Genomic DNA, 12,981 nt, shown 5'->3' on the forward strand with positions numbered 1-12,981 from the left:
ATTTCGATGAAAAAACGCCTTCTCCTTGCCGGTTTTCCGTCGATGAAGTCCCCTGCAGTCTTCAGATGACTTCTCCTCGTCTTTTCTGTATTTTCTTTCTTCTTTCTCCAAAAATGTCTGGAGCCCAAACGGGAACGATCCAGACCCGACCGCAGAAAAAAAGAATCTGAAGATGGCGCCCAAGAGTGGGAGCTTCCGCAGGAAGCATGCCGACGTCACCGGAAATACACCCAAGGGGGTGTGACGCCGACGCCCACCTGGGCTAAGAAAAAAAAAAAACAAAGAAAAGACTACGAATCCGGACCCAACCACAAGACCGCGGAATAATGCACAGCATAGTGAATCCAGAAAGATTCACGCTGCAAAAACCCCTTTACGCGTGTGTATTATGTACGCATTTTTTTGCAAAACAATAGTTTGTCAAACCATGTAAAGCTGCCTCAAAGAATAAAACTGAAAATTACATTTACTGGAGTTGCATGGGGAGACTTACAGGAGGAAAAGAGAAAACACTGCTTTGTGTGAACTCAAAGCAAAATGCGCTTACACTGTCCAAACCCTACTTAAAGCTAGATTCAAAACACAGGAAGACTAGATTGGCACAATGTTACAGAAAAATGTAGACAATAAGATATTCACACCCCCATCAGTGTGTCTATGACACATACTATGTAACAAAACTAAACTAGCACTTATGAATGACTTCATGACATCAACAGGGAAAAGCAACTTGAATGAACTAAATAGCATGCAAAAAATGCTGCTTTGTTATCAACTGAAGCAGACTAAGAGTGAGCTGAAGCATTTTTTATTTTCTCCCCCATCCTTTAAAAACATAATTTGAAATCCCCACTGCTACAGGGCCAGATGCATCATACAAAACAGTTTACACAAATAACTCTTTAGAATGCTCGGAAAAACAATAGAACACCGCATATTTTCAAAGTGATAACTGAAACTTGCCCGATTTGTTTATATTTTAAAGCAATTTAAGCCTACTGTACATGCTTGTTTCCTAAACAGAACAAGCATTGGAAATGCAATAGGTCTCGCAGCATTAGAGTTAGTGCTTTTAGAATTGTTTATGGTTTTTTGTGTAAATCTTTAGCATTTTTGTTTCCTGTAGCCAATGCTAAAGAATTTAAAAAAAAGCCATAAACATTTCTAAAAGCTGTAACTCAAATGCTCCGAGACCTATTGCACTGTGTGAGGGTGAGGGGTTGAGGGTGAGTGAGGGTGAGTGAGGGTGAGGGTGGGTGAGGGTGAGTGAGGGTGAGTGAGGGTGAGTGAGGGGTTGAGGGTGAGTGAGGGTGAGGGGTTGAGGGTGAGTGAGAGCGAGGGTGAGTGAGGGTGAGTGAGGGTGAGTGAGAGTGAGGGTGAGTGAGAGTGAGGGTGAGTGAGGGTGAGTGAGGGTGAGAGTGAGTGAGGGTGAGAGTGAGTGAGGGTGAGGGTGAGTGAGGGTGGGTGAGGGTGGGTGAGGGTGGGTGAGGGTGAGTGAGGGTGGGTGAGGGTGAGTGAGGGTGAGTGAGGGTGAGGGTGAGTGAGGGTGAGGGGTTGATGTTGAGGGGTTGTGGGTGAGAGGGTGAGTGAGGGGTTGAGGGTGAGTGAGGGTGAGGGTGAGTTAGGGTGAGGGGTTGAGGGTGAGTGAGGGTGAGGGGTTGAGGGTGAGTGAGGATGAGTGAGAGTGAGGGTGAGTGAGGGGTTGAGGGTGAGTGAGGGTGAGTGAGGGTGAGGGCGAGTGAGGGTGAGTGAGGGTGAGGGTGAGTGAGGGTGAGTGAGGGTGAGGGTGAGTGAGGGTGAGTGAGGGTGAGGGCGAGTGAGGGTGAGTGAGGTGTTGAGGGTGAGGGTGAGTGAGGGTGAGTGAGGGTGAGGGCGAGTGAGGGTGAGTGAGGTGTTGAGAGTGAGTGAGGGTGAGGGTGAGTGAGGGGTTTTGGGTGAGTGAGGGGGAGTAGTTGAGGCTGAGTGAGAGTGAGGGTGAGTGAGGGGTTGAGGGTGAGTGAGTGAGGGTGAGGGGTTGAGGGTGAGTGAGGGTGAGGGTGGGTGAGGGGTTGAGGGTGAGTGAGGATGAGTGAGAGTGAGGGTGAGTGAGGGGTTGAGGGTGAGGGTTTGAGGGTGAGGGTTTGAGGGTGAGGGTTTGAGGGTGAGGGTTTGAGGGTGAGGGTTTGAGGGTGAGGGTTTGAGGGTGAGGGGTTGAGGGTGAGGGGTTGAGGGTGAGGGGTTGAGGGTGAGTGAGGGTGAGTGAGGGTGAGGGGTTGAGGGTGAGTGAGGGTGAGTGAGGGTGAGTGAGGGTGAGTGAGGGGTTGAGGGTGGGTGAGGGTGAGTGAGGGGTTGAGGGTGAGGGGTTGAGGGTGAGTGAGTGAGGGTGAGGGGTTGAGGGTGAGTGAGGGTGAGGGTGGGTGAGGGGTTGAGGGTGAGTGAGGATGAGTGAGAGTGAGGGTGAGTGAGGGGTTGAGGGTGAGGGGTTGAGGGTGAGTGAGGGTTTGAGGGTGAGGGTTTGAGGGTGAGGGGTTGAGGGTGAGTGCCACAGATCTGAATGTATGTAAAACAACACCCTTCTATTATTTATTGTTATGTATGTAACTGGGCTGCACAAAGAACACATCCGTCCGACTGTGATTGGTAACGGTGGCAAAAAATGAGCCTGGGCTAGCGAGAACAAATTCCTTCATAACAATCCTTTCACAGTGCTCCTCAAGCCTACATAACCACTCAGTCTCAGATGCATTTAATTCATTGTATGCGCCACTCCTGTCAGTGTAAGGTGTCGGAACACTTTACATCACACAGATTACAGAGAGACAATCAATCATAAGTGTGTAAATCAGTGCATAGGAAATGTTACATACGGCAGAGGACAAGAAGGTGTAAGAGCCACAGGCCATCCATACAGGTAGGCAGGATCGTTTCAGAGTGCTTGGTCAGGAGTATCAGAAACTTAGAATTTAAAACCTAGCAACATGGATGGGGGTTCTCTTTAATAAGAAGAATAAGAATTGATTTCTACCCAAATGAACCTATTTTGCAACATTAGTATAATGAAAAACTGGGGGGAAATCATAACGCTGTAGCCAGCCTATCCCCTGCAGTTTGCGTGCATCTTTGATAAAAGTTACTTGCTCACTGTTTCACATTAGTATTTTAACTCATAAAGAGTTAGAAACAATATGGTCTCTCTGACAAAAGTGTAACCCACTGACCTATTTACTTTACATTATACGCACTTTGTGAGCTGCACGTTCTTTGCAGCAGGCATAGTAACCCTCTGCGCTACCCTACGATGAGTAGATACTTCTATTACACAAAACCTCGATCTCTCCCTCGCTCTCTAAGAAGTACATTAATCACTGCAGTAATTTAGACCTTTTTATTGGTGGCTGAAAATTGCCGGATTCCAGGAAAGCAGCAGCAGGTGCTTTTAAATCATCATATTAGCGCCCCCACACAAAGTCAGCATCTGGTGCGGTGGCACCGGCCGCACCGCTCTAGAGCCGGCCCTGTTGTGCCCCCAGCATATTCTAGAGCTTCATTTTCTCAAATTCCCCACTCTATACAGGTGTCATTGCTTGAATCCAAAGACCTGCTAAAAGTAATTTGTGTTTGTTGTCCTTTGCGGAAACAAGCTGCTGTGTATATCTAGTCTGCCACCTCATCTGAGGGTGGTAGGATAACCACAGGGGGAAGTGTGGTCTGCGGGTTAGCTCTTGTGACCGAATCGAAAGTACTTGTAGTCAAATCCTGGCTTGTTTTGTTTCCTCTCTGGGAAAGATTGGTTCATGCTCACCTAGAATTGCTTTGTGTATATCTGAAGTGGTTTACATAGCACAAAATGCCTTACAGTAGTTCATGACAGAGCACGGACAAGCAGATGATAGGTTGTTTCTGGTCTACCATTCTGGAAGTCTTTTTTCCATCTTTTTGGTGAGGAATCTTGCAAGTGTGTCTGGTGTACGTCACAGTTTGGCCTGTGATGCATTACCTCAATGTGAGTAGAAACTGAAGCAGATTTTGCTCTTGCATGGTAATCTAGTGACATAAGGTAACAAAACCAGTGAGGGCACGCAATTAAAGGACCTTAGTGGTCACTGATAAGAGGGCACAGAACGTAGGGGGCGTACACCCATTACAACGATGTGCTTACTTCGCGGCGACAGCACAACGCAATTTCAACATCGCGGGAAGCTTTACATCGTAAGGCGTAACAACGCAAGCCCTTGCATCGCATTGTCATTCACTTTGCATGCAATTAGGACGAATGGACGTTTCTTGTTTAACGCATGCCCTAGCGTATAGAATTCCCTATTTACAGAATGCAAATATAGTAAGTACTTTGCGTATATTTGGACAGCTGGTGAAAAACGGGGACCGTCCTGGCAAATCCGCGACGCCTGGTCCCCCTGTGACAGAAGTAATCTCTTTTTATGGGAAATTATAGGTCTTTCTTTTCAGCGTTGATGGTTATGAATGAAATCGTGCAGGAAGCTATGGTAAGGATTGCAGACACTCACTATGTTACAAAAGTGAGAGTTTCTAGTGTGTCTTCTAATTTGAGATTTGGCTAGTAAATTGAGTATCAGAATTGCTAGATAATCTTATTAAAGTTGCATAGCCAAGCCCATTCATTTGCCTTTCATCATGCCACTCTGCTGATCACTCCCACCTGGGATTGCTGTGGCGAAGGGCGTGGAGTGGAGAAAAGAATTAAAAAGTCCCTGGCGCACATTACCTCCCATAGTCTTCTGGAACGGCAAAAGCCTCTCCGTGCCCGACTTCATCCTGGCAAGTGTCAACATAGGAGAGTTAGCTTGTGGAATACAGCAGTAGAGGAGGGCTGTGCCCTGTCCCACCTTGCCTGCCCCTTATGTCACCCAGTGGAGGACCGGTGGGTCGGAGGAGTGGGTGCATGCGTCAAATAGATGTGGCATGTTTTTAAAATTTTATATCGTATTCCGAGGGTGAGTGTTATTAAGGCATGTGAAGGAGGGACTGAGTCGAGCGATTATAACTACTCTAGTTGCCATAAATGTTTACCAAAGTTGCTTATACTGTAAACATTCACACTTTATTCTTTAAAAAAAAAAAAACTTTATTTAAAATGTCATCATGACATAAACAAAACCAACAGTAACCCCCAGGTATGGGAGCATTATGGTGTGTACAATAGAGCAGTGTATCGAAGAGGACACCGGTAACGTCAGCTGGTACAGTACTGACAGCGAGTCCTGGAAATTGGGAAGGAAGTATAGGCGGCAGCGAACCCAATGAGAGCAGGGCTCATCCGTCATATACAGTGCGGGTCTGCAAGGCCGACTCAAGCCACAGAAAGACCACACTTGCAGTCAGGAGTTCATCTCCGTGGACTCCGATACCCGCAGGTAGTACTGTAGGGGTTGCCAAATGCCCCTTGGTCTGGAGGCTGGGGGCTGACGTGTGGCATACAGTTCACTTGTTGTATGCAGTGGGCACATGTCTGCTCCCTCAGTGTAGAGTGATTTCATGCTTAGCTAGTAGCAGTGCAATAGCACTGAATTGTTGGACATTTTTTTGGGGAGGAGGCAGGGGAGGAGAGGAGGAGGGGGGAGGAGAGTAGGGGAGGCACGGCCTAGCGGCCGTGCAATCAAGTAGTGAGGGGGCGGAGCTGGGGGAGGCTGTGGAAGAGAGTAGGCAAGGCGACACGGCGGGAGGGGGCGGAGCGGGTAAACAAAGACGGACATGCACGCGCCCGTGACTTTTAAGGTCAATGCGCATGCGCATAAGCTTAATGCGCATGCGCATTGACCTTAAAAGTCACGGGCACTGCAAGGAATCGCCACGATTCCTTGCAGTGTGGATAAAGAGTGGATAACTCGCAATACTCTCGCCTTGCTCGATGCGCATGCGCATCGACAGGCGAGACCTAAAAATATACGTCTTTCCTACAATAATGAGCCACATTTTAAACGCTTTCGGAATTTAGCATAGCAGGAATAATTTGTAAGTAAGTTACTTTTAGACGTTACCAGAAGATACTACAATTTACTGATGTTAAAAAACAAAAAGAGTAGCAAATTGTACAAAACCAGTAACACTATTATCAGACATATCTTGATTCACTTTCGCCAGAGAAACATGGGTTTCATAAATCACCAAAGAGCAAACTGCTACATTTTAACCTTAAAAGTCTAGATGACACTGCTGAAAAGTTTAGTAAGAGTCAACTTACTTACAGTAGTTATGGCTAATAGAAGGCACCTATAACTGGTTTGTCCGGTAAATTCACTGAAAGCATTTTCTGCACCTGCCACAGATCCAGAGCAGACACACTAACAAACACGTACATCAAAACACCAACTTTATCCATTTTCTGAATTACTTCTTTGCAAAGTTTCCCTGTTTTTCTGGGACATGGATTATATAAAGTTCCCTGACCACTTCATAGTGCAAGATGGGGCGGGTATTATACACTAGTTCACATATCCTGTTCGATGTGCATAGGAATAATAGTGAGTAAACATTTAGCAAAACATGAAGAGCCGCATCAGCTATCAGAAAGGGCCTGGAGGCTTGACAGGTGTTTGTGCCCCTGGTGAACTCTGGTGTTACAAAAGGGGCCGCAGGTGCTCATGCGCACATTCCGAGCCGGCAGAATCACATGGAGGCTTTTTTTTCACGTGTGCATAGGCGTTTCTCACAAGCAAATGAAGAAACGCTTTGCCTTTTCATCTGTGGCTTATCACAGATGCGGGTGAAATGGCAGAGAAGCTAACAGGAGGCACAGTGACTGCACACCAGAGGCGGAGCACAGTCCGTGCACACCACAAGGGCGACCCTTGAAGTGAAGGTACAGGGGTCAGAGGAAACCCCAGGGACACGACCCCTGCAGGTGGGCACAGTAACACACTGCATCCGTCTGAGAGGGGACCCCAGCCCTCTCTTCAAACAGAGGCGACTCCAGAGAAAGACAGAGCTGCTGTTTTAAACTGCGGCTCAGTCTTTCAAGAATGAGCTCTTATCTGCACAGGCAAAACAGGTCCACGTTTGCGCGTGTGCTGAAGACAGTGAGTTTTCCTGATGTCATCAGACACACTGACGGCCTCGGTCTCTGCAGGGCGCATCAGGATAAGGGTGCAACCCAGCACAAACGAACTGAGCACGCGATGCGTAACTCCGGGCTGTACTTAACAAATAAATCCTCACTTAAACACTGTAACTTACCTAACACAGGACAGTGGTCCCTGTAGAAGGAACCGCCTTTGGCATCCTGGACACACTTCAGGTCGGACTGGAAGAGAATGAAATGCATTTAGTCAAATATACTTAAGGCAGCATCTGCAATGTCATCGCTTTACTCAGCCAAACTTACTAGGGCACCTGGCAACGGTCCACACACTTACAAATGATAAAAAGGATACCAATATGTGATTATAAAAAGGTTACACCGCATCCGAAGAACCTTTCAGGGGGTATTTAAGACCACTGCTGTTATCATTAGCAACATTTATGACAATTAGCCCGTTTTCCTAACATTTACAAACGCTGAGACCGTAAAGAGGAAACTATTATAAGTAGGGTCTCAGTTGTACACTAAGGACACCAAACCTCAATGCTAACAGAAGATACAGCAACCAACAATATTTACACATGCTTGCACTGGGTGATTTGGGTAAGTAACTGCGCCACTTGTTGGCCAGCACACTATGGGGCCTCAGCAAGATGCAGGAAAGTACTATGGAAATGCCATATTACAAAATGCTCCATCATCTAAAATAAGTAAACAGTTGCAGGCATGAATTTAATACATAAAGGCTTTAAGTTATCTATTAGATCCCACAGGTTGAGGAAGAAAATGTGATGGAGCAGCACACTACATATATAGCAACCAACTGCTCAGCGCCTCCATCTGAAATCGGCTCATAATATGCCTATAAAAGCATTCATTTATTAAAAAAATAGATGTTAAGAGTCACTTGTACTCCTCTCCCTCAAAGAAGCAAGTGCTTTTTTTCTCTTGGTGTTTCATGAGACACGTTTGAAAGAGTAGCACAGAGATACAACTCAAGCCATTCACAACTTGTAAAGAAACACCACTGGTTTTTCTATGAACAGGTGCAAGACCAGCTTAAACCTAATATGCACGATCACCCCAGTAGCGCACACAATCGGCCGCCTTATGGCATGCTGGCTGACAGCAGGGTGAACAATGCACAGCGGCGAAAGAGGACAAAGCATTGTTCAGACCATGACCTTCCCATTACCACCTCCTCCTCCACCAACACTTTCCACCATATAGATTTACTACTCACCATCCCTTCAAAGCCAACTCTATAGAGGTTTTTCGCGCCATTGTCCCACAGAACATATGCCGCGCTGTGCGGGCTCGAGGCGCTCCAGTCCTGGATTTCAGTCACCTGTAATGGATTAGAAACAAAAAAGGTTACTCCCCACGTCCTTTAACTGGATGAGCAGCAACGTACAGCTTCGCTAAAACATTGCATACGGTCTGATCAATTAGCGTCTTTATGCATGAATGAGCCTGGGCGTATTCGTGCTTTCCTGAGCTAGCAGAACCTTAAGACAATTAGATTCTAAAATAGTTATGCGCAAAAGAACAAACAACAATTAAAGGGAACGTTCAAATGCAACAGAAAAAAATAAACAAAGACTGATCCGGAGGAAATAAGAATTCTTCCAAACCGGTCACCTTCAATAAAATTTGATTTACAAAAGATAATGCGTTAAGAAAGGAACTCAGTGACACAATTATTCTTATCTGCCACCCGTCCCGTAGGGTTCGTCTGTCACCTGGAGTGGGTGAATGAGTGAGTGCCTGCATAGCGCACATGGAAACATTTATTAATTCGGATGAATTTAGGACGTGGACGTGGATTTAGGGCTTGAAAATGATTAAAGATCGAGCGACACGAAATGAAGTCTACAGAAATGTGTGACTCACTCAAAGGCAACAAAAAGCCCTTACTATTTACCTATTTTTAATCTATTTTGTAATTAATTACATTGAGTTAATGAATAAACATTCATATATTTGATTTGTTGGCTATTGTTACATGCTCCTGTTGTTTGAGTGAGGAGTGAGTAGTTGATGTACGATTGCCGTTTCCCAAAGGGAGTTATTTTTAGACCATTTGTTGCGATGAAGCGAAGACCCTGAACTGCATAGTGCTCAGAACAGCTCATACAAAAAGAAGCATCTGCGAAGGAGTAAAGTGTGACTTAAGATCGTTGATCGTAAACCCCAATGACGTCAAGCAGTTTGCCATTGTCTGGAGGTGATCCACAACTGAATGTGGCAAGTTCGCCTTTAGCAGCCAGCCATCTAAATTGGAGAAAACTGGTATTCCGACCTCCGAAGGTGGGCAGAGACCACCATCATTGTCTATTCCGCCAAAAGCCGCTCTTATGTACGAAGGAGGTAAGGTGGGTCAGAAAGGAATGGCACACTCCCTTGTGTTTTGTGATGGCAGCGTATAGCCCTATAGGACAAATCATTAGAAAATGAAAACATACGGCGGATTAGGCAATTCCTATTTTCAACATTGTCTTTTCCTGCCGGTATAAGCTGGTATATGTCCCGGTCCTGAGGAGAACCCCATAATTGTAGTAGGTTCGAAACTCGTTGGCCTAGCACATGGTGAGGAGTACCCGCAGAAACCATTCTGTTTTTGGAAATATTGGCAGATAGCCTATTCCACCAGTACAACCAATCAAAGTTAGCTGCCCCCCTGTAGCCTATATCGGCAGGAAAAGACTTCGTTAAAAATAGGAATTGTGTATTCCGCCGTATGTTTTCATTTTCAAATGAAGGACTGGTCTATGAATGGTTAAACTCACTATTTATTTGGCTGAACGAAACAACTGTTATGTCTTGTCATTATAGGTTTATGTAATTTTGTCATGTTGATTGTTTAACGTTTGAACCTTTCTTTTTCCCAAAAAAGTTTGCACTTTATAAAGACACGCAAGAAGATGTTTCAAAATGGTCTTGATTTTACAGGTTGAAGAGGCCCAATCTTTTTTGCTATCAAGGGCCTAACCCCTTTTTCTGGAACACTTTCTACTAGTGGCATTTCTATGCGAAGTACGACAAAGCCACCTTTACCATTGGCAAGGGGTTGCAGCTGGGAATTCAATTATAGGAAACATCATAGGGATGCTTCACTGCAATCCACTATTGCAGGCTGCAACGATTTCAACCATTTCCCCATGTTAGCCTATGGGAAGAGCAAACATCATAGGTAGTGAAAACACACATGGGTATTCCTACCACGGCAGGGGACACGCGTGTATCTGCCCTGACTTTCACCTACCACTCACTTCACCCCTAAAGACATACCCTTGGGGTACTCTGGTGGAAGTGAAAGGTTCTCACAGGCTCATGACTTAACAGGCCAGTCTGAGTCAACGCGCAATTATGCACACCAATCTGCAATGGCAGGCTGGACAAATATTTAGGAGCACCATTGGTGCAAAGCACACGTCAGCCTGTATTGGCAGGCTGGACACCTATTTAGGGACACCATTGATTCAAAGTGCACGCCTGCCTGCTAAGGCAGGCTGGTCACGTATTCAGCAATACCTTTTAAGCACTTCCTAACGTGTGTAGAAAGGGTGCACATGCTTTCACACTGCATTTGCAGTGAAAGTGCCCCAGGCACTATGGCCACCACAAAAGAATCAGCAAAACCCGGGACGACAAAGCAAGACGTTTGAGAAAAAACATCTGAAGGGTTCAGGTCTAACATGATCTCAGAGTACAAAACAACAAATTCATTTATTGGGAGTTATACTAGGAACAAATACCTTTGGATCCCTCACACACACTTAGCAAGTAGCCTGTGAATCTAGGTAGGTTCACCCTGCCAGTTTATGCCCTTTTTAGGTTGAAGCCTACCAGGCACCACAGCTTTCTGGTTGCAAAAAGACTTCAAGGGCATTCTGAAAGCTTTCCTGGGAATGCATTCTGTTCACTGCTTACCATTATCTCACATTTTCTGCATTTCTATTTGCTGGTTTTATTTGTTCAGCAAGTCCTCCCTCCTGAGGAGCAAAGCTTGTTCGCTATTGCTCCTTGTATTCTTTCCCCAAGTTCTTTACATTTTGTTCTTATCTTGTCATATTTGCTGTGCGTTTAAAGATAGAGGTCAAATGTCTGCTCTGTCGTCGCAGGAGCATGGTGTTTACTTTTCTTTTTCAAAGTTCTAAGTGAGCGGATTTACGTGATAATGTTGCCAGTACTGGGAAAGAAAAGTATTTTACTAGCACATAAGAAAATGTAAGTGTCTCTAAATGAACTGTGCAAATATTTCAGAATATATAAAAATTAGGAAACCTCAAATTAAGCACTTTTTTGTAATTTGGACGTATGGTGGAAACATTTTAATACGATAAAAAAACAGTACACTTGGTGATGACGTTTCCACTCATTATCGTTTGTGCGATATATAGTTTTATCAGTAAAACATTGAAAATGGTTTGTCTGTAAGGACAATGTGCTACCACAACATGCATACTCCAAACTACACCACTCTGAATCTACGACAACACTATACTCTGCTCCAAGCCCCTCCACTCTGGCACACTAGTCCACTCCACGGCACAACACTCTCCTGCACGCAAAAGCACTCCATGACACTAACTTTTAGCCATGCTGAAAAGCAGCCAGGCGCTGGTGTACAACATGGCTAAAACACATTGGCAAAGCAAACAGCTCTTGCACAGGCTTTGCCTTTGCTTGTACTTTTTCGCCCCAACTCCTTGATTGGTGCACTGTGATCGACAACGGAGGCTGCAACTGACATTTTTCTGTGATAGTCAGCCAATCAAAGCTCAGCACATTAAGAAAACGTAGTATAAATTGAGGATCTACATGACAGTAGAAAAGGTCCCTAACCTGTTGGCATGCCTTTATTTATTTTAACTAAATGTGCACATCTGTCGTGGATCTGCAAATTAACGGTCCAGAAATCTGTTAAAGACCAGAAAACATTTTAAAACACTAATGTCTAGAAAACTACTGAATGGATTTATACAAATCCAAGCAAAGGCACTTAAATGTGTAAAGTTCTATTTACATGCCAAGACTGGTGTAATTCAGTTGACCTTTTTTCTTCTGTAGGAGGAGCAAAGCATCCTATGGGATTTAATATGGGAAATGTCAAATTTGGGCTCGCATTTCCCAGTCTATTTTTAGGCCCCCACTTGACTGATGCGCATAAAACTCGCCATGAAGGACCCAGAGTGGGTGTACTTATTTTGGAAAGTTTCATGCAGATTCGTCAAACGGCGGCAATCTCTTTAAGAAACAAAAATGCATTATCAACGAAAACACTGACCAAACTATAAATACAAAGGCCTCATCGGCATCTCTGATGTACAGATACACACACATATAAAACACAAACACAAATTTACACTTCAAAACAGCTAAAAAGAACACACCTATCTTGGGACTCACTCTCCTTCACAAGATGCTAAAGTAGGTCCTGTGAATGAAGGAAAGGAAACACAGTGACAGTTCACTTCATTTATGTGTGCGTTGTACTATCACCTGGGTGGACTAACATCTCTTCCAGACATTTTTGATCCCGAAAAGAGCCCTCGAGTCATTGGAACATCAAAAAGTACACATTTTCAGCATATATGAAGACCCATAAAACACTTTTTTTAAAAGAGAGCTTGCGGGACGTGAAGTTAAAAGAATGGAATCTTCTACAAAAGGATGCTGCTTAAACTTTATCCCACTTGATCACTCCTCGGCCAATTTAAGAGAGTATTTGTGCCACATAAACCAAACTCTGTTTCAAGAGCGAGACAGCCATGGTTGCCTTCCTCCTAGAACCCAAGAACTTGCCAGAGCCTCCGAAAAGGGGAAGGATTTGTGTCTAGTGTCTCAACTATCAAAGGGTGCGGCCCTGATAAACTAGTTGTTGGCCGGGAATTATTTTCTGGCTTACCCACTTTACAATACTAAGAAACTAATACAAAGAT

General features: G+C 44.9%; 1 protein-coding gene across 1 annotated transcript in view; it reads right to left on the reverse strand.

Annotated features, from left to right (window-relative positions):
- MIB1 (MIB E3 ubiquitin protein ligase 1) overlaps nucleotides 1–12,981 on the reverse strand; it is a 347,133-nt gene that overhangs the window by 224,954 nt on the left and 109,198 nt on the right. The window contains exons 4-5 of the mRNA XM_078687432.1: nucleotides 8,280–8,384; nucleotides 7,192–7,258 (exon numbers count right to left, since the gene is read on the reverse strand). Coding sequence (XP_078543558.1) covers nucleotides 7,192–7,258; nucleotides 8,280–8,384 — 172 coding nt within the window. The remainder of the gene's footprint in view (nucleotides 1–7,191; nucleotides 7,259–8,279; nucleotides 8,385–12,981) is intronic.

The sequence above is a fragment of the Lissotriton helveticus genome, chromosome 4_1, assembly GCF_964261635.1.
Source record: "Lissotriton helveticus chromosome 4_1, aLisHel1.1, whole genome shotgun sequence".
NCBI lineage: Eukaryota > Metazoa > Chordata > Amphibia > Caudata > Salamandridae > Lissotriton > Lissotriton helveticus.